This window comes from Schistosoma mansoni (assembly GCF_000237925.1).
Source record: "Schistosoma mansoni, WGS project CABG00000000 data, chromosome 3 unplaced supercontig 0077, strain Puerto Rico, whole genome shotgun sequence".
Classification (NCBI taxonomy): Eukaryota; Metazoa; Platyhelminthes; class Trematoda; order Strigeidida; family Schistosomatidae; genus Schistosoma; species Schistosoma mansoni.
This window is the reverse complement of record NW_017386007.1, coordinates 425509-446978: the sequence shown is the minus strand read 5'-3', so window position 1 is coordinate 446978 and position 21470 is coordinate 425509. Positions and strand designations below refer to the sequence as shown.

General features: G+C 38.1%; 1 protein-coding gene across 1 annotated transcript; it reads left to right on the top strand.

The window, feature by feature from the left end:
- Window positions 1-3314: 3314 nt before the first annotated feature.
- On the top strand, window positions 3315-19471 carry Smp_069600 (hypothetical protein). Its single transcript, XM_018791372.1, has 9 exons — window positions 3315-3393; window positions 3872-5196; window positions 5243-5394; window positions 9608-9810; window positions 14076-14351; window positions 14648-14823; window positions 16489-16851; window positions 17178-17858; window positions 19176-19471. The coding sequence occupies exons 2-9, from the start codon at window positions 3958-3960 to the stop codon at window positions 19410-19412; spliced, it is 3327 nt and encodes a 1108-aa protein (XP_018645432.1). The 5' UTR covers window positions 3315-3393; window positions 3872-3957; the 3' UTR covers window positions 19413-19471.
- The last annotated feature ends 1999 nt before the right edge of the window (window positions 19472-21470 follow it).

Here is a 21470-nt window from a genome sequence, read left to right as displayed (position 1 = left end):
CGATAGTTGTTGTCGTGGTTATTCTGTATTATTGAAGTGGGAGAAGAAACAGTTAACCGACGACTTGAGATAAATACTGGATGACTTTAGTGCAAGCTAATTTTCGTATGCAAACTTTTGTCTTGGAATGTACTCAAGCTGAAATGAGGGCTGTCAGTACCATTCAAAGGCATGTCAGTGTCGTACCATGTTCTCTTCACTTACTCTGAGCTTTCGGTATTAAGACAAGCTTAAACTCACTCGATTGTTGTAAGACATATTCTGATATAAATCGGCACTCAAACACAAAGTTAGGGACTTTCAATATGCAATAATCAATATAACCAATACTCTTAGAGCTAGTTTGCACGAACTGATTGGTTTCCTTGCTCTCGCTTGTTCTTGTTTCAACACTGTTTCCAGGTGCTTGATAATATCAAATGGGTGATAGTCTAGCCACACAACTGCAGCATCTCTACTCAATTTGGTCATTATTTGTGGATTTGTTTGTCTTATGATCTGATTGTCTCAGGGCAATTTGATTTCTGGGATCTCACGACATCATTCAAGAATTTGGCTGGTTGGTTGCAATGTGGAAGATAGTGAAAAGAGAAAATCCAAATGTAAAAAAGCTAAAAGAACTAGATTGTTTCAGGGGGTAGGTAAAAAGGTTAAATAATTGGTAATGATGACTGTAAGTGGACCTCAGCATAAGAGCGTAAGGAGAAATGAAGATTATGACAGGCGAGATAATGATAACTTAGTGATGTCTGCCAACGGTAATAGTAGAAAGGTAATGGGATATGAATGAAGCACGGCTGGTTCACAAGAGCGAGATGACAGTCCATGAGTGAGCAAGTGTTTTGACCAGTCTCCTATCAAAGTTATGAACTGAATAGGCCGGGGACACTCCAGATGAGGGCAACTCATTACAATATAAACTTGGGAACACCTGAAATTTGATCCTTTGCTAGTTCTTACCTGACAGTTGGATAGAAATTTTTAAGGCCGCCAACTCTCACTGCGGTTGGGGAGTATTCTGCTTTTGCATGGTTCTGTTTGAGCTGATTAGTGAGGTCGAGAGTTAAGATTTCATCCATCCCTAAGTTGGTAAGATCTTCACCGTTAGGTACTTCGAGGGGAACCAACTAACTGGTTTGTAGGTTCTTGTTCAGTCAACAACCTACAGAGATGTTTTGGGTTGGCTTGCGCTTTAGCTGCTCACTTGGTTTCTACATATCTAACGTCACCTTGAACTTTGATGCTCCATTCATCTCTCAATGACAGGTAGGAGCTGTGATCAGAATCCACAAGGCAACTTGATCGTTTGTGCCAGACTCTCCTTTACACCCATATCAAGCGACCTGTGCCTTACTTAGACCAGGATCTTCAATTTTCAGGTGCCCTCTCCAATTGAGATGCGTTGATTATGGCATATTCCCGAATAGTATCCTTCCTCATCTCCCACTGGTCATCCAGAATTAAACTCAAACACTCGCAGCTATGGAGCGGCTGAAGGTACTTCCTCATGTTCGCGAAGTCTGAGTGTAGCAAATGTAGTGGGCCTTCTCGTTCTTCCAGAGTAACTAATTTGCGATCTTGTGGATTGTGACTTCGTCATAGGACTACCACCAGTCAGTTCCTTGATGTGGACATTGTCTACTAGAAGTCGGTCATCTGATGACAGATGATTTAGTTTTGAGTGATTCTCATCCTTCCTCCTCTCGTGCTGTCACACCCATATACATACAGGTTTGAACTTTCGGTGATCGTGTCCAATCGTCTGTGAAACAATTCTCTAGTTATCTCGCCCTCTCCACTGAGTTTCAAGGGTGAGGTATTGAATCTCCTGGTTTCAAGTATATGTTGATCACTTCAATTTTACTCATGAGTTTACTTACATTTCTCAAAAGGAACCAAATTGTTTTCGCCTTTTTTGGCTCTTGCTTATGGCTGCGCCCGTTCGCGAGGGTGTTTACGGGTTTTGATTTTGAACAGATCGGTCAAATCCATGAAAAGCGGTTGAAGCGAGTACTTTCTACGTGGGCAGTTCTGATTATGTGGTCGAGTTCACGTTTCTCTTTGTAGTAGGTGGTTGCTCGAGGTCAGTAAAAAAGAAGTGTGCCTTGTTTCGTTTACCCGCATTCGTCTTACTGACCTAGTTAGACTTCCACAACACTAAATGTCACTGTGGAGTCTAATCCTTGCACTATGGAGGACCAGGACGATTTCTGTCTGATCTTCTCGATTTCTGAAGTCTTCAGCTATAGGACAGGAAGACCTTATTGTTGTGGGTAGTGAAAAGCATGGTAGCCGAACCACATTGTTCTATGTGGTTTTGTAGTGCAACTGATTATCAACCATATGGTCCTCAAAGCTGAACTTATGAGAATCAAGAGCATTTGCATTCAACATTTAACACAGAGAGAAGGTAATAAATGTTGAACGCGGAGTCACTTAGTTGAGAATGCTAGGCTTCGACATGCAGGTGTGGCCACTGTGTAACTCTTCGACTTTTTAATCAAATGAATTATTCTATTTCCTGCACAGATGAAGTTTTTAGCAACAACCTTTGACTGTCAGGATGGGATGAAACAGTATGCATAATTATGTGACTTCCACATAAGGTCTGGTGGATTAATTAGTCACATTATGGTAAATCGACAACCTTACGTTGCTACAGAGATAATCAACGGTGTGTCCCATCGCCTAATGATCCTTTATTTCAACATCTGTTTTCGGAGTTGGGGACACATTTTTATTTAAAGCGAGTTGGTCAATCGTGTGGGAACTGGACATTGAAGGTTTTGTGCATATGTAGTGTCCCATTAGCGTAACTACGTTCTCGTTGTCCCGTGTTGTATACTGCTGATCAAGGCCGTCAGACACAATTTGTATTCAGTTCGGCCATTCTGCTGTTGTCTTGCTGATCAAGGCCGGTTCATACCACATATAACGCGGCTAAAGATGTCATTCTCTATGCCGTACCAGGTCCTCTCGGATTGTGAAGTTCTCATCCATCAGGCGCGAAGACTCAATGGTCGATAAGCACCCACATTTCATAGTGAAGGTCTCAAAGATGCATTTCGCTGCCCAAGATACACAAAGCGCTTGCGAGTTGAATGGCCTCAATGTCATAAGTGTTAAAAAAACAATTTCGGGCCTGCCAATTCTTCTGTCTTTCGTTGTTGACCCTCTAAACAGTGAATAAGGTCGAGAGACTTGAAAAACATTTACTCACTCTATACCACCTGTTGCTCGAACTGACGGCCTTGAGCGACAAATTAAAATTAAGCTGCAGATGCGCGAGTTTAGAACGCTGTTGAATACAGCTTGTTGATGTTGCTCATGATTTCCATAATATTCCGTATTTCGAAAGCATTTGATGGTTATCTTGTGAAATGAGCTACTAAGGTCAGTATATTAGGGTTGTGAAGTAGACTTTTGTAGTTTTAGTGCTCGGATCCGAGCACTACAGAGCATGGTCTTCATCGTTATCTATTGGACTTATGTTCGGAAAGATATAGATCTAGAAATCAGGGTTGAGCTTGGCTATAAAACTATGTTTTTCAGTCCGGCTTACTGGTTCTTAGCACTCATCAAACCATCGATAATGTCAAAGTTCTTGATCCACCGTAGTTGTTTAAATTACGTGTACTGTATTATGTCTATAAGTAAACTCTAGCTCCCGTTTAGTGGTAGTAGTTGTTTTTAATTAGGATATTTGTAGACAAAAGTCACGGAAAGTTGTTGCTTCCATATGTACTAGACACAAATGTTTCTGCCTAATACGATTTGTATACTCGCGTTGTTTTGTGGTCTCAGAATAGTGTTTCTTAGCGAGATTGTTTGGGAAGACTAATGTTAGCCCCTATTTGTCTGTTTTGTTTAGGATGCTTCACTTTTCACCCATATCTAGTCCCAGATCTCATTCAATTAATATTTTTGTTACTTTCGAACTCATCAATTCAAAGAACAATGGAGAAGGAGTGTTGTGCTAATCCATGGGATCTACGTCCCAATATTAAAAGACCCACTTCCAAATGTGCTCCTCCCTTACTATTAGACGTCTCCAAAAAACTGAAACGAAATCTTAGTGGACATCCGTCGCATAAAGAGCCGTTCCGCGCAAAGTATCCACCTAAGGTCACTTCGAAGAGTAGCGGAAAAGAAAACGATGCTAATAAGTTGCAAAGTAATCAGGCCTTTCATATGAGTGAACAACATCTACTTGTTCGGTCGAAAAGTGGTCACACCTTGAAAGATGTGGATAATTTTCCTCTTGATTCATTAAAGGTCCCTAGTTTAACTGCATCTTATCAAAATAGTCGTTCACAATGCAACACACTTAAAGAAGAATCGTTTTGCCACTCTGTTACTGGTTCTACTAGTATTCACTCTAACATAATAAAGCCAAGAATCACCAAGTGTGGCTCTTTACTTGGTCGTTCTCTAACCAATGAAGTAGACACATCAAATATAGCGGTAAATCCTCCTGTAATAAACTTTGATTCTACAAATACGAATAATACAATCAACAGTCTTGAAACTCCTGACGTTCAATTTGTAAATGACATGCGTGAGGTTGATGCGGGACATATTGTACCTACACGTCCTGTAGAGGATACATTAAATATGTGTGTCTCGAATCGTTTAAGATCTAGTCGAAGCTCTTTTCCTGTACATAATTATATCAAACTCAACTTGAAGAAGAAACAGTTTTGCAGTAAAGTATCATCAAGGCAACGAACGTTGAGGAGAAAAGTTTATTTAAACAAGCTCAGAAAAAAGTTCAAAAATGTTCATCATAAGACAAACTCCTGCTTTATTTGCGGGGTTTCAGGTCACTGGGCTAATAAGTGTCCACAGACCATCATGAAACCCCAACCCTCTATCAATAACAATTTACTTGACTGGCAACAATCCGATAACACGTGTAAAATACTCAGTCTTGCTGAACTGGATAATCGCTACTTTCCAGCTCAAATTAACGATGTTTTGCCAATCGAATTTATAAGTAATCTTCCGAAACAATCTTCTGTTGACGAACTGTCTCGTCGTGTGCAATGCTGTCTACAAGATTTGGGTTTTGAGTCATTCCGTCCTGGTCAAGAGTTAGTTATTTTGCGTACACTTCTAGGCATTTCAACATTGGCTGTAATGCCGACAGCTTTTGGGAAGTCACTTTGCTACCAAATACCTGCACTAATACACCAGGTAAGCTAAATTATCATTTTAATCACTTTACATTATTATAATCGAGCAAGTTTATAAAACTGTCGCCTTGGTCATCTCACCCCTTATTTCGTTGATGGAAGACCAGGTCATACAGCCTATTTCGGGATTACATGGCACTTTTTTGAACTCAAGCCAGTCTGTCGATCGCAAAAAAGAAATATTAGAAGAAGCTCATAGGTGAGTATAATAGGTTTTTCATGAGGATATAAGCGTTTAGGATGCTGCTTTACTGTATGTAACATTTTTTTGTTTAGCTCATTTTCAAAGTTCCTAATGAAGTATACTGAATAGAGTGACTAGCTACACAATTATCATGAAGTACGGGCATTCATATCGTTGCAATATTCTTCTTCGAATACTGTAAACATTTTTTTTCGAGTCCCAGAGTGAACATTAACTTTGAGATGCAGGTACATCCAGCTGACGAGTCACAAATAGGACGAGACGCGCGTCGTGGATTCCACTGCTAGCCACTATCAATCTTTGTTCGTACTACAGTTTGATGTTAGGTTTCTTTGTCAAATGTGGAAATAAAAGCTTCATGGTTAGCGATTCCGGCCGTAGAGGCCATCTTGATATGGTGTTTGGGTTTATTTATGATGATTTTAAGACGCGAGATATAAAGGAAGATGGACATCTGCCATTGCAAACGATCCTGAGCTATGTCATCCATCACCACCGTAGCTATCACCTTGACGTGGTGTTTGCATTTATTTATCGTGATGACTCAACCGAGATATGTTAACTGAAACTTAATCCTTTGGTACTCCCATGCCATACAAGTCGATTGAAGAACGGTAAAACTGAAAGCTGAATTCTAAAATCTGAGGACTGATTCGTTCTGCCAACTGAACAGAGATGTGACGGGAGTGATTTCTTTCCCTCAAACAACATCTGCAGCGATGCTGTACTGTTACAAAAGAAGGGAGGGGTCAATAAAAGATCGCTCAATTATTTTTCGACCACTGAGTAAATAATATTGAGGTTAGATATAGAGTACTAAGTGAAAATGGCAATTTGGCTGATGAAGTAATGAATTTTTATCAACTGAGGGACATGCATTACACGTGTCTAACCCCGGCCTACCTCGAACGGAGATGGTTTCTGGTGGAGTAGACCGGAGGAAAACTAGGAAAAGCCACACCAAAACGGATCAACAGCCCACACACCCGCTGACCATTGAACTGAGTCATGTAGGTGGGTGCAGACTACCTGGGTGAAGCCCGCGCGATTATTGTAACCAAGGTTTGAAAACTTTGGATGATATGGCTTATAATTGATTGGAACACTGCAATTCCACTTACTATTTCCCTTTTTCTCGATCCTAAATACCGCAAATCACTTATTTCTTTTCCCTATACCTAATCTTTTCTGCTACTTCTATTACTATTACTCTTTAGGACTTGACTTGCTAATTTTATTTCGGTGTACTACTTTTGCTGCACTAATTTACACCGATGTACATTTACGCCAGGATCTATGCTGCATTTAACATACCAATCAAAGCTCTCAACTAGTAGTTACAACAATCACAATGATCCCAACCACGTAGTCTGTACCCATCTATACGGCCCTCAGATTTTAGAATTCAGCTTTCAGTTTTACCGTTCTTCAATCGACTTGTATGGCATGGGAGTACCAAAGGATTAAGTTTCAGTTAACATATCTCGGTTGAGTCATCACGATAAATAAATGCAAACACCACGTCAAGGTGATATTATTATTATTATTAATGGCTTTATTCAATATTATAATCTGGTACAATATAGAATTCTCAGCACGAGTTATTTCAACAAGTTTTTTTTACCAAAAAAGAAACAAAACAGACAAAAAACAAAAACAGAAATAAAATAAAAAAAAGGTTTAGGAAAATCTGAGTTTATACAAATTATCGAATTTGAGACATGCTTAAGAATACAGGCTATTTACTAGGTCAACTCTAACATTTTTATTTTATTTATTTATTTAAACACATAAATAATGGTACAAGGAAGCACCAGATAAATATGCGCCTCACAAATCTCATTCGATTTGTGTGAGGGCTGTGATACTGCCCAGGTGCCCAGACTGAAGCAGGTGGTTTTCTTAGGGGGCCACACCCCAAGCCTTTGACCTGAATGTCTAGTCCACAAGGCAGTGGAGCATCGTGAGGAGATGCAGTACCATGGTAGCCGGTGATCAACGGTTGATTCGTACGCCATTTGTCCCCTCAGGATACTGGAGCCCATGTGCACCACTGGTTTGGAATCAGGGTTTTCCAACTCCCCTAGGTGAACTTTCCATGTCCACCAACCCGGTTACAGCGCCGGACATTCGCTTTTCGTCCTCTCACTTTCGTAAACAACACCCCCGCCACGAGAAGGCAGTGAGTAGGACTTGTGTGGCAGAGGCTATATATTCGCTGGCCATATGAGAGCATTTCGAGAGGGAGAGGTGACTCTCCCCACTCTCGGTCGTACCAGGGCATTTGGGGGTACATTTGCAAGGTAAGGTATTACAGAACTTTTATAGATTTGCTTGCGTGCATGGATTTTAATGTATTTACGTCTCGTTCTACCAGAAGATATACAGGGAGAAAGATATGAATGAAGCGGATGGTTAGTATCTGATAAGATAACACCTGCCAAGAGTTTGCAAGACTTAAGATGTCTATCCACAAGCATATTAACAATGACTTCAAAAGATTCACCACATACCTTGCAAACTGCCTTCAGCACTCTACGCAAAATAGCAAAGTCTTTTCTCAAAAGCCCGGGAAAGAATAATGGATAACAATATAAAATAATAGGTAATATGCAGGAATTTACAAATTGTAAGAGTAAATGGCGAGTAATCCCAAAAGCATGCAGCCTCTTTATGTAGTATGTCAAACGGTAAACTTTTTTCGATAACAGTAAAACATGAGAAGACCAAGAAAGATCAGAGGAAAAAGTAACACCAAGATATTTGACCTTCGACACTGTGTTTATTAAGGAGTCTCCAATGGCACAAGCATTATGGGATCCCAACATAGAGTATAGGTTCTGTCCATGTCTCAAGCTAAAGTTAACAGCTTGACATTTAGATGGATTGAGTAAGAGACCATTACCAACAGACCACCTTTCAATACGAGATAAAAACTCATTCATTTCTATAGGATGTAAGGAGGTAGAAATTGGCATACATACAGTGAGGTCGTCCGCATATTTTACAAAAGTGTTTTCTGTGGAAGATGGCAGATCATGCAAAAAGAAAGAGAAGAGCAGAGGTGAAAGAACAGCTCCTTGTGGCACACCTACAGTATACAGTAGAGATGTTGAACGGTGGTGATGGATGATATAGCTCAGGATCGTTTGCAATGGCAGATGTCCATCTTCCTTTATACCTTGCGTTTTAAAATCATCTCATACTTTTTTGTTTCACGAATTTATTATTTTGAAATCGAATTATCTGTGCCGAATGTTTAATAATACTATGGAAATGGTTGTTACTTATATTATTCTGTCTCGATAGTTTCATCTTATTGCGCTGATTTGGTATAGTAGTTTGGAGAGGTGCATGTATATGCCAGGTTCCACGTTGCTTATGACTGACTATTATATCTTTTCTTGCTTGAATATATTTCCCGGTTTCTATGAAACGACTTCAAACATTGTGGATACGATCTATAGGGTCCTTTTTTCGAAACAGATGGATTGAAAAGCATTAAAACTAAGAGCTGCAGTTGTGAGGTCCAAGAGTAAAATGATACTACATACTTTACTGAGATGTGGTTGCATCAATCATTTTCCAAGCAATGACTGACTGATATAACAAAAACGTTTAGGAATATATCAATGCTCTAACGCGATAAATGGTTTAGGACTTGAATTGACTGACCTAGTCTATTTGACTCAATACAACTAACAAAACAGATAAGATAGTAGAATGCAGTAAAATACAATGCAATTATATCACACAATCCGGATATATGTATCGTCTAATCTGACTGAGTTTATTAAGAATACCATTTTTTTAACTAGTATAAATGTAATCTGACCTATAGAGTCTACTAGTTTCTTGATACACTAAGTAACATCCTCTTCACTAAAGGGGACATACTTCTACAATATGGTACTTGATGAAAGTGACATGTAGTTTTCATAGCGTCTAGGTCGTAAGTTTAGCCTGTAGAGTCGCAGGTCACTGAGATATTCAAGCCATCACTCAAATAAATTAATTCACATGCTTGCTTGGTTGATGCAAACAATCATGTAAGGGACTTTTAAATGTAAGTAATGAAAATCTCTGGGATATCTTTTGCATAATATTGTTTGTTTTCTTCATCGGACGCATTGGTTACTTGTCGATTTGGACGAATATATAGGGATTGTTAACGGTTGTCAAGCAACTTATATTTATTCTTTGATAGGGGGAAATATTCTTTTCTTATGCTTTCACCTGAAGCAATAGTGGATTCTGATTGGATGCTTCAATCCGGACGCCTACCTCCGATAAGTTTTGTTTGTATTGATGAAGCACATTGTCTAGCTGATTGGTCCAATCATTTTCGACCATCTTATCTTCGCGTATGTAATCTACTTCGGAAATATATGGGAGTTAATTGTTTTTTGGGTATGTGTACATATATCTATATATCGTTAGTCTATAAACTGACTTCATTACAGGTTTAAGTTGTGAGTTGATAAAAGTGATTATTTGTAACGTCCTCAAATACGAGATAATAATTATTCGAATATTGTCAATCTATCATACATTTTAAACAGACTGGATCCGATCCTGACTTTGAGTGTGACAAAATGAAACAAACCATGACTCTTTTATAAAGTTTTTTTCAAAAAAATAAATCGAGTCTGAGATATATGATTGATATCACCTCTCTTACACGTACAGTACACATAAGAACAACAATGCCGCATGTCTTTCTTAATTGAAAGTCTAAACATCATTTTGGTTTATTTCTGGAATTTTCGTAGTCGAAAGCGTTAGTCAATTGAAGCTAGACCAAAATGGAAAACCTGGAAGCACTGGACGGCCGTTTCGTCTTATTGTAAGACTCCTCAGCAGTGCGCATCCACGACCTCGCCTCGGGAGATTCGAACCCAGGACCTACCAGTCTCGCGCCAGAGCACTTAACCGATAGACCACTGAGCCGGCATCCGATGGTGTTTATATCTAACTCCAACTAATCCACGAAGTTGAGCAACCGTTCACTAATTGTCTTCAGTGAGTTGATATCTCACAACAGACGTGGTTTGAACTCCCCTGGTCACTGCTTCTCACTAGAACTCCTGGATTTACCTCTCGAAGTCAGTCACTAGTGAGCATATGATTATTATTATTATTAGGAGTTTTGTGGACTCACGCTTTCAACTATGAAAGTACTAAATCTCCACGAAACACCTTCTGATAATAATTTCTGGAATATTACGTTCGCTTATAATGATTACTTAATAGAATATTGGTGATAACATTTTGAACAATTAGTAATCCTGGGAAAACTGCACTTTCAAAAACGAGATGTTCATTTTCTGGAAGATTTTGTTCAGGAGCATAAAACTGCTTTTTACAGTGTTGTCACCTATATATGTGCCATGCAAATAAAAGCAAAAGAAATAGAAGAGGGAAGATTATAAAGCGGGAAATAAAACTTCTACAGAAAAATAACGTTTTAGTGAGTATATAACCAATACTACCGGCTTGTCAGTGAGTATGTGGTTCTATACCTGGGTATAATTCTTGGAAAAATACTATGGGTGCATATTTAATATTAGGCTATCTTAGGTGTCAATAGAGTTTCGAAGTTGAGACGACCGGTTATCCACCGTAAGCGTGAAAAGTTCAAACATTTAGGCCCATTATATATCACGAATGAGTATTCAAAATTCCAGTGAAGTCCTGTAAGTTAGTTCTATGGTCTCGATTTCTGCAGTATGCTGTGCAGGAAATCTCCAACACTGCACGGTCACTGGTTTTGACGTTTCGTTTTCGGACGAGTGTAGTCTACATTGTATTGCTAACTGGGGTACAAACTGGGTATTTTGACGCAGAGAAACGTTGTATAGGCAGTCAGTCCTCACTTCTGAATTGGAGGTCTTATAACGAAAATTGTTTCTGGCATGTTTATTTCAAATGATAATAATTTAATACCAGTAATGAATTCTTAAATATTTGCCACTGTGTTAGTTGATGTACTTCATCTGCATCTCAAGTGTGTTCTCGAATAGATCAAATAGTAATCAACCATTTTAGGTGTAGATGACTATATGATTGCCGTTTCCTTATTACTTGTCTAGATTCTGGTCACTCTATATGTTGGGAGTTGTTTTTTCCTTAATGAGTTCTTTAATCCTTACGTGATGATGCATTTCGCTCGATAAAATCGATTTTGTAATGTTTATCCTACAAACCAGTATAACCTTTGTCGCTAAACATCTTGCAAATTTCACGAAAGTTATGGGTTCAGATAGCCAAACTATGGTAACGACCTCACATTGATGTTACTAATATTAAAATTATTATGGACCTAATTTCACAAAACTCAGATAATGCCTATGGCACAATCCGATAGGAATTTTCCGTACTAAAATGCCACAAAACACGTCCGGAACGTTTTAATTCAAATTCATTTTTTAAGAATAGAGACTACATTTCCTTCAGAAAACTGAATAAATTACAATTTGCATACATGATAAACCTTAACTTTATCACTGAACACTCACCTAGCATATTGATTACCAGAGCCTTTGTTCAATCGATACCCCTTAATAGGAAAGGCACTTGGGTCTTGATTTCGCCTTAACCTGAAAGTTAGTGTTTCAGTCACAACCAATATAGGACGTCATACAAATGTGAATCAGTCCAAGTTTTTATGGGATATCGGCTAACAGATGAAATTATCAACAACAGCAAAGTGGTGGTAGCATTAGGAATAACAAAAGAGATTAGAAATGGAAAAGATGAATTGAAGAAAAAGAATGAGTTTGCCGAACAAAAAGAATAAGGTGATTGCAAAATCCAGGATATGAAGAAAGATAAAGGGTAAATTCTTCCGCGTCATTGCAAGTGTTGTTTAATACAGTTAAAACGTTATTAGTGTTAAATAGAAATATATGACGACTCAGTTAAGTTTATTGGGGGAATCTGTTAACGAGCTAGACATAAACACCATCGGATACCGGCTCAGTGGTCTATCGGTTTAGTGCTCTGGCGCGAGACTGGTAGGTCCTGGGTTCGAATCTCGCGAGGCGAGGTCGTGGAGTCCCACAATAGGACGAAACGGCCGTCCAGTGCTTCCAGGTTTTCCATAGTGGTCTAGCTTTAATTGATTCACGCTTGCAAATATGAAAATACTGTTAACGAGTGTTATAAGAAACGATCTTACTTATCTAAAGTCCTCTCAGTTCTTTTTTAAACTTGAGTCCTTATTCATTTATGGTAGCTATTTGTTTTTGATAAATCTGTTGTCATCCACTCAATTTTCTGTTCTTTTAGTTTCATACGAGTTGTGTAGAGATTATCTGTTTTAATGTACATGCAGATACGGTTTTGAATATACGGTAGTATAATTTAAGCATGAGTATCGTTTCTATAATAAAGATTCAAGAACAAAGACAGTTGAAGTTTAGTCACAGTCAGTAACAAGTAGTCCCTGATAACGTGTACATTTGCAATCAATCGTTGGTCAGTACTTCCGCGTAGTTGTTTACTTACACTGAAAACGTGGCTTATCCAATTTTCGGGGAACGACTATGTACGCAAAGTCAAATCAGTTGTCATTAGCTGGAAATCCAACGCTGTCATGTCCTTCTGAAGGTCTATCATGATAATTGTGACAATGATCGGAAATAAATCTACCAGCTGCGTGTACAGTGTTGGCTGTTACCATACAAAGCAGATTACGCAAAATACTCGTAAGTAGTGGGTGGTGCTTTTTTCTGGCCGTAAGTCATAACTTGGATCTTCATTTCAACAGACGAATAAGCACCGTATGTACTGGAGGTTGACAAGTACCGTGCTCACTAACATCTGTGATCGACTAAAGGCGATTGATTAGCGTAGGTTTACTAATATTATCAAACTTTACACTTGGTTTTCATGACCTATCGCGAAGAAATGGTTCGTGAACTAAAATTAAAGGTATTGAAAAACTATATTGCTCCGGCTCCATTAAACACTGTATGTTGTTCGTCAATTGATCTTGAGTACATCACGAACTGTTTTAACTAGTTTGACTGTAGTCTAGTTAAATATCAGTTACAGATGCCTTTTAATCTGATGATATCTCTTACTAAATGAGTTCCTTATAGTTGAATTTTGCAATTAACAGTCTTCGGTTTAATATGTAGGGAGGGTGAATTCGTGACTGTCGAGAAATTTTTCATAGCATACGGTTTAGTATCCAGTTTAATTCTTTTTATGATGAATCCTATTTACTGGCAACACTTGTGCTTCCCTCCAGTTTTAACATGATTTCCTGTATCATTTCGAATTAAACTAGTTGTCACTTATCATGGTTATGATGTGAGTTACTCAGTTTTTTTATAGTACTGTTTGTACATCAAGGATTCCAGCAACAACATTCCTAATTGTTTAGTAGCAGGGGGTTTGCATTCAGTTCACATACATAAAACGTGACTCCTCAAAAAAATGCTGAAATCTGAAGGATTTCTTTTAGACAATACTATAAAAGAGTTTGGTTACCTTAATTCACTGAAATTTCGGTAGTGTTTTGGTTTTAGTCGAACTACCAAGTACCTGTCAAATAATCACATCTTAGTTACAATGTTTCTTCAATAAATGTGAGTTATCTAGTGAGACATTTCTAGTTTACTCGTTTTTCTTGTTTATTCCAGGCCTTTCTGCAACTTGTACCCCAGATGTCATCACGAATATTTGTAATAATTTGGGAATTCATAACCCAACACGGTTTGTTGGTGATACAATTAACGAGACAACTTTACATCAACCTGGTTATGTTCAACCAGTGTTAACTCCTTTACCGCCACATTTGACAATATCAGCATCAATGGATGATAAAAAGGATGAAGCACTTTTGAAGTTACTGACAAGGAAACCATTTAATCGATTAACTGGAGGGATATTAATTTATTGTGCAACCAGAGAAGAAACAGAACATTTAGCATCATACATTCGTACAGCTTTGCAGGATAAAGTGGATCAGGTGATTTACTCTCTCGCTTTTCTACCATATAGTATGCGTATTACCGATTGTCACCTTTTATTCTTTATCATGACTACTTGCATATTGATTAGTAAAAAACAAAGGAACTAAGATGGAAATGAATTATCTATCTAATGAATCCCTAAGAGGCCGATAGCCATCGCCAAATCCTTATTTCGTGTAATTCATTTGTGACAGCCTTTTTTCATCGTTTTGTTTACTCCTTTTTGTTCTAGGTTGGCCGTAGACGTATGAGTTGGACAACAGCTGCATATCATGCTGGTCAAACGACAAGTGAAAGATCTCGTATACAAAAGAAATTTATGAGTGGTAAAATACGTGTTCTAATTGCCACATGTGCTTTTGGGATGGGATTGAATAAATCTGATTTACAAGCTGTCATTCATTTCTCACTTACTAAATCATTTGAAAATTATGTACAAGTAAGTCAAAAACTTATCTTAACACAGACCTTTTGTCAAAGTTGAAATCATGAGTCAATTGAAGCTAGACCACTATGGAAAACCTGGAAACACTGGACGACCGTCTCGTCCTATTATGGGACTCCTCAGCAGTGGGCATCCACGATCCCACACTCGCGAACCCAGGACATACCAGTCTCGCGTCAGAGCCCTTAACCGATAGACCACTGATCTGGCCGGTATCCAACGGTGTTAATGTCTAACTTCAACCGATCCACGAATTATGAGCGACCTTTTGCACTTAATTCACTTATTTGCTGTTCAATATTTTAGAAACTACAAAGTATCATAAGCTTCTTATGACAATGAACATGGTAAATTTATGCCTCTTTATAAGAATGCATAAATGAAGATACCCAATTGTATGGAATTCGGATGTGCTGGTTGGAATTGCTACGATAACAATACTGCTAGAACGGCATTGTTATCACATAAAACAAGGAGTCATCAGTATTTATGGTACAAAGCCTCTAGTTTACTAATATCATATGATCAATGACTGGGTTCACAGAACTATGCATGGAAGACTGTTAAATATTACAACATAGAGAACCACCTCTACAGTTCCTGCTTATGTTGGTTACAATCGGTTGAACTACTGTAGTGAACAGAACACTGGTTGGGGACAATCGAATGTATTTATGCAAACATTACAGACTATCTCAGTAAATTATGAAAACCATACAATGGACAGTCAATTTGCAAATTAACAACCAATAGTCTCAATCTTCACTGTTTCTTCTCTAATTCCATTGTTCGTGCATTTTCCTACCGATTGCGCTTTGTTTCAGTTCTTTCCTCATCGGTCTTCTGCGAAAGTACATTCTATGTCTGACCAACACCATATACTACTTATATGGATATAAGTAGACCACACTATAAGCAAACTTTGATTAATGCAAAATTATTTTTATTTTATTTAAACATAAATATTGGTACAAAGGGGCACCAGATATATATGCGCCATTTGATTTGTGTGAGGGCTGTGATAATATCCGGGTGCCAAAACCGAAACAGGTGATTTTCTTAGAGGGCCACACCCAAAGCCTTTGACCTAAAGTTCTGACCCACAAGGTAGTGGAGCATCGTAGGGAGATGCAGTCCCATGGTAGCCGGTGACCAACGATTAATTCATACGCCATTTGTTCCCTCAGTTTACTGGAGTCCATGTACACCATTGGTTTAGAATCAGGGTTTTCCAACCCCTAGGTGGACTTTCCGTGTCCACCAACCCGGTTAAAGCGCCGGACATTCTCTTTTTGCCCTCTCGATTTCGTAAACAACACTTCCGCCACGAGAAGGCAGTAAGTAGGACTTCCCTATCAGAGGCTATATATACGTGTGGCCATGTGAGAGCATTTGGAGAGGGAGAGCGTACTCTCCCCACTCTCGGCCGTACCAGGGCATTTGGGGGCAAATAGGAACAATAACGGGTAGGACTTGCATGCATATAGCAAACAAAGACGGTTGTCAACTATCAACTCTTGATTTTCCGTTTATTTCATTTTCGAGCCATTAGTAGTATCGTGTACTGTAACAATAAGTTTAATACTTCTAGGATATCGCTTAAGCCGTTATTTCATTTAATCCATTAGTTATATATCCTTATTATCTTTTTATTTCCAGGAAATAGGTCGTGTAGGACGTCAACAACAGGTCTCCTATTGTCATGCATTTTTACCCTCCTCTTTAATGAGTGATCCTCATGAAGCAAATTATATAAGACGGCATATTTTTGCTAATCACCTTGATGCTGTATTATTGAAACGTTTACTTGGATTGATATTTAAAGACTTTCATTGTACGTGTCGTTTTGTTGAAAACCACAAAGAAAACCCAGTGTCATGTCAAGGTCATGTACATGCAATCGATCTACGAGTTATCAGTGAACAAATCGATATAAAACCTGAAAGCTTAGCTACTATACTGGCCTACATAGAATTAGAACCCGGCAATCCAATAATTTCGTTACTGCATTCTGGTTATGCTGTAAGTGTATATTTTCATCCGTATACTTTTATCTACAATAAGTAATCCGTGAATACTCAAATCTAAATAAAGACTATAACTAGGATACCATTTGTAAGTTCTTATTATATATGTAGACTCAGTAAATGACACTCTACATTAATCTGATCAGACAAAACTAAAAGCCATAACCACCCAATTAAGCCTCATATACTTAATACTAAGTCTGTTAATACTTCATTATTGTCTGTCACCTCAAGCAATTATTGCTCATCTGTATTTTTAATTGAATATTCTATAGGTTTTGTTAATTAGATTGTCATAATTGCTTATATCTTACTTTTCAGATGGCTACTGTCCACTGCTATGGAGGTCAGCAAGAGATGGCTTATGCTTGCCAACGTTGTTTAGCTGTTTCAGGTGCGCTTAGTTTATGGAAAAGTGAACAAACGAAGGATACACAAACCATAAATGAATATCCTAGGCAGTTGACGTTAAATTTACCACAACTGTTTAATCGTTGGGGTTGGAAGCCAAATGTAGTGAAACAAGAATTAAAAAAACTGGAATGGGATTATTCCAAAAGGAATAATACCACTGAGGCGTCTAGTAAAGCGTATCGTACTGGGATAAATATTGATTTTTCACATTGGAGTTCTTGGCTATGGATTCATGGGTCTGAAGTACCAATTACAAATGAGCGTTTAGATACTTGTTTGACCTACTTGAATAATCGCCTGCAACAAGCTGAGGAAGCCGCTTTACTTAGTATCGAACAATTAACATTGGCTTTAGGTGCTGTCGCACAACCGTGTCTTCAAGACATCTACCCTGAAGAAACCAACGATGATCTAGAGAGTCCTAAACCTGCTTGCAAAAAATATAGTGAACAGTGGTCATCTGTTGTGCACGAAATTATCAAGTCACATTTTGCCGGTACTAAAAGCAATTTACGAGATGATAAGTTAGCACTTATTGAGAATTGTCAATCTCGATACCATTGGCCAACAGTTGTAACAGATACTCAGGTCAGTGTGGATTTTAACAAATCATTGTTTACGTACACGTGCATTTATGCTGATTAAAATACTCGGTCGAAGTAATTATGGATTTTACTTTTAATAGGCAGTTAAAGCCAGGAAATAGGTCATTTACTCACTATAATTCAAAATGAACAAAACAGTTTATCAAGAGTAATGGCAAGTTTGTTAAATGTTTCTACATCTCGATCTTTAATAGACTTAAAACTACAAGTAAACAGTTACTCAATTTGTCATCATATAGGTTAAGTTAATACTTATTCTTATATGTTCCTATAGAAATAACAGTGGCTTCTACTTTCCCGGTCGATCTTCTTTATAAAACTATCCACTTTCATGTAAACACGGTGTATAAACCAGAGCCCTTTGTGATTACAGGATAGCACTACAATAATTTAAACCCGTTAGATATATTACTTTGTCTTTTGTTAAGATCGCCTTAAAGTGTTACTCAGTTCACTATGGATTACGGCTTTACATAGCCCCCAAATGCCCTGGTACGGCCGAGAGTGGGGAGGACCCGCTCTATCTCTCGAAATGCTCTCAAACGGCCACGCGTATACAGCCTCTGCCAGGGAAGTCTTACTCACTGCCTTCTCGTGGCGGAGTTGTTTACTAAATTGAGAGGTCGAAAAGCGAATGTCCGGCGCTTTAACCGGGTTGGTGGGCACGGAAAGTCCACCTAGGGGAGTTGGAAAACCCTGATTCCAAACCAATGGTGCACATGGGCTCCAGCACCCTGAGGGAACAAATGGTGTATGAATCAATCGTTGGTCAGTGGCTACCATAGGACTGCATCTTCTTACGATGCTCCACTGCCTTGTGGGTCAGACCTTTAGGTCAAAAGCTCGGGATGTGGCCTCCTAAAAAACCACCTGCTTCAGTCTGGGCACCCGGGTGGTGTCATAGCCCTCACAACTAAAATGGAATGACACTTTTTTGTGTGGCGCATATGTATCTGGTGCCCCTTTAACCAATATTTATGTGTTCAAATAAATAATAAATGAAATGACGGTTGTACACAAATACAACGTAACATTTAAGAGAAATAGGGATAGTGTCAGTTTTCATTCATGGTTTAGTTTAACTGTCGTAAATGGTCATAATATAATCATGTAAATATTGCGGACCAATATGTGTCTTTTAGTTTTATCTCTAGTTCAAGTATTTGTCATGACACACTAGTCAGTCATTCTGTAAACCTATTTTACTGAATTCATATTTATAAAATATTTGATTGAAATGGCATTTGTGTTACACGGCGCAAATGTTTTGTTCTTTGTTACTATTTTTTGTTGATTAAAGATCGCTCAGGTGCAAACTACAGTTAGAAACTTTGTACATATATATGAATCTAGTCTTGATCGAAAAATCACAGGTCGGACAATCGCTAATATATTTCATGGGATATCGACTCCTCACTTCCCTGCAACTACATGGTCATATTGTCGACGATTCTGGAAAGTCCATTTGGATATTGATTGGCGAACTATTAAGAAGATTGCTACCCAAGAGTTACTAATTCATTTTTCATGCACTTAAATAATTTATTCACACCATTTGTAACATAGACATTGAATTTAAAAATGAATCACTGTACCAATAAATAAACACATGAGTAGTTTCTAAATTAACGGTTATCTAGTCATCTTAATATTCAGAATCAAACTTTGTGTAGAAGGTTACCAACCTGAGACGAAACTATTTGGGTTTGGATCCCCCCAAGTATAACATTTATGCAGGCTTTGGTACGTCCTACTTCCTCTAGTAATTTCCAACCAGTGCACTCCATCTGGATTTATACAGTTGGAGAGAAGAATGTGCAGGACACATGTATTCTAAAGAAGAGCATGAATAAGATTTAGAGTCCCTTTTTTTGAAGTTATATTAGCTCTGACTATTTTTAAAATGAGTAATTGGTATATTTAGATTACCCTTTCACTGTACACAACCTAACTTGTTAATCGTCAGTCATATCAATTACGGATGCTGTCTGTCATGAATTGTTTTAGAGCATAAACGAACAGAACTTAGTCGTTATCCTTGAATACGTAGCATTAATTACTTTGAGTAACTGCCATACTCAATGAATTAAATTTTAGAAAAATCATTACTAGTGTGTGGTATCATTGCTACAAGTAAATAACGTCATTACATAACATGAATTTACATTGATCGCTATGTCGTCCACTCTAGCATGCGATGTTGGGAAAAGTTTACCGTGATCACGTCGAAAATTATTTGAAATATATATGGGTGGGAACTCACAAGTCTAAGTCCTTAATGTGTGATACATAGCCACGTCCTCTGTTGTTGTAAAGTAATGACAATATGAGACGGCGCGCTCCCAGACACGATTTTACATTGATATTCCTATTTACCATGGAACTATGAATGACTTCTCAAAGACACGAGGACCCGACTACCAATCTTTCTTAAACCCCATTCAGAAAATAGGATAGAAACCTATCATTTGGCCTCAGTATGTTGCATTGTGATAGTATCCTTTGATATAGCGATATTTTATTTTCAGAGATAGCGAGTCATATGGACAAGTAATATTTGCAGTCAAACATCTGCAAAAGACCCTTGGCTATGGTTAACCAGATTTCCACTAAAGTTTGAGTTGATAGATTTTTATCGTAAAAGTTTGCAAGTTGTGAAGTATTCAAATTATGTCATGATCTCTTGATGCTTTCAAAAAGATAACACTCATGAAATAAGGAGTTGAGAGCAATAGTTTATCTCCTAAACGCCAAGTATTTTGAATGTTTGTCCGTTTAAAGCAAAAGAGTGCTACTCGGCAACTAAGTGAAGCAATCTAAGCAAGGAATCATTATGTTTGTCGTGCGCCGTATGTTAATACGGAGTATTTATTAGTGGTTCATGTTCTAGTGAATTTATTTCGAAGTGGTCTGATTGTAACTTGTCTCAGCCACGAAGTGATTTTAAGTAAAGTAATTGTACGATATCAGTCAAGTGTGACTTACACCATCCACAAAAACATATACATATAGACACTATTCTCCCGCACTTGGGCTAGGACCTGGTTTATATTGGAATAGATTCGGACTTCGAACTAGATTTTATGAACAAGAAAGAAAATCACACAGTATACACGCTAACTAAATAGGCGTTAATACAGTACAAAAATGATGTGCAACGCTTTGTTAGGACAACACTAAGTTCGTTTTGAGGTAGGGTTTTATTTGCTTTTGATAAAGAAATAGTAATCAAGCCCAATCAATAGTTCAGGCGTAATATACATGAATATCTTGAAGACAGGTAGGAAAACACAAACCAGCTAATCGTTTGGAGTCAATGAGTGCTGTGGAGATTTCAGCGTAGGTCTTTGGTGATTTTGTTGGGAGAGTATTCTGTGCACATGAGCTTCAAGCAAATCAACATGCTTCTCTGCATTAGTTAGTTTACTGTCTAATTGAGATAACTTTGTCCGACATGAAGAGTCAAAACGATTGAGGAAATTTACTAAGCTTTTAATATTTGTAGTAATTACATCAATCCTTTCGCGGTTACCCCAGTCATCCTTAATTTCCTTAGCAGCCCTGAAGGTCGAGGCCATCAATGTACCGAGGATGT

What these genes read in the sequence shown, in the direction of transcription:
- Smp_069600 (XM_018791372.1), top strand. Translation starts at nt 3,958, where the DNA reads ATGGAGAAGGAGTGTTGTGCTAATCCATGGGATCTACGTCCCAATATT. An exon ending in GGGAGTTAATTGTTTTTTGG is followed by an intron (nt 9,811 to 14,075) that starts GTATGTGTACAT and finishes CTTGTACCCCAG; the next exon opens with ATGTCATCACGAATATTTGT. An exon ending in CATTTGAAAATTATGTACAA is followed by an intron (nt 14,824 to 16,488) that starts GTAAGTCAAAAA and finishes TTTTATTTCCAG; the next exon opens with GAAATAGGTCGTGTAGGACG.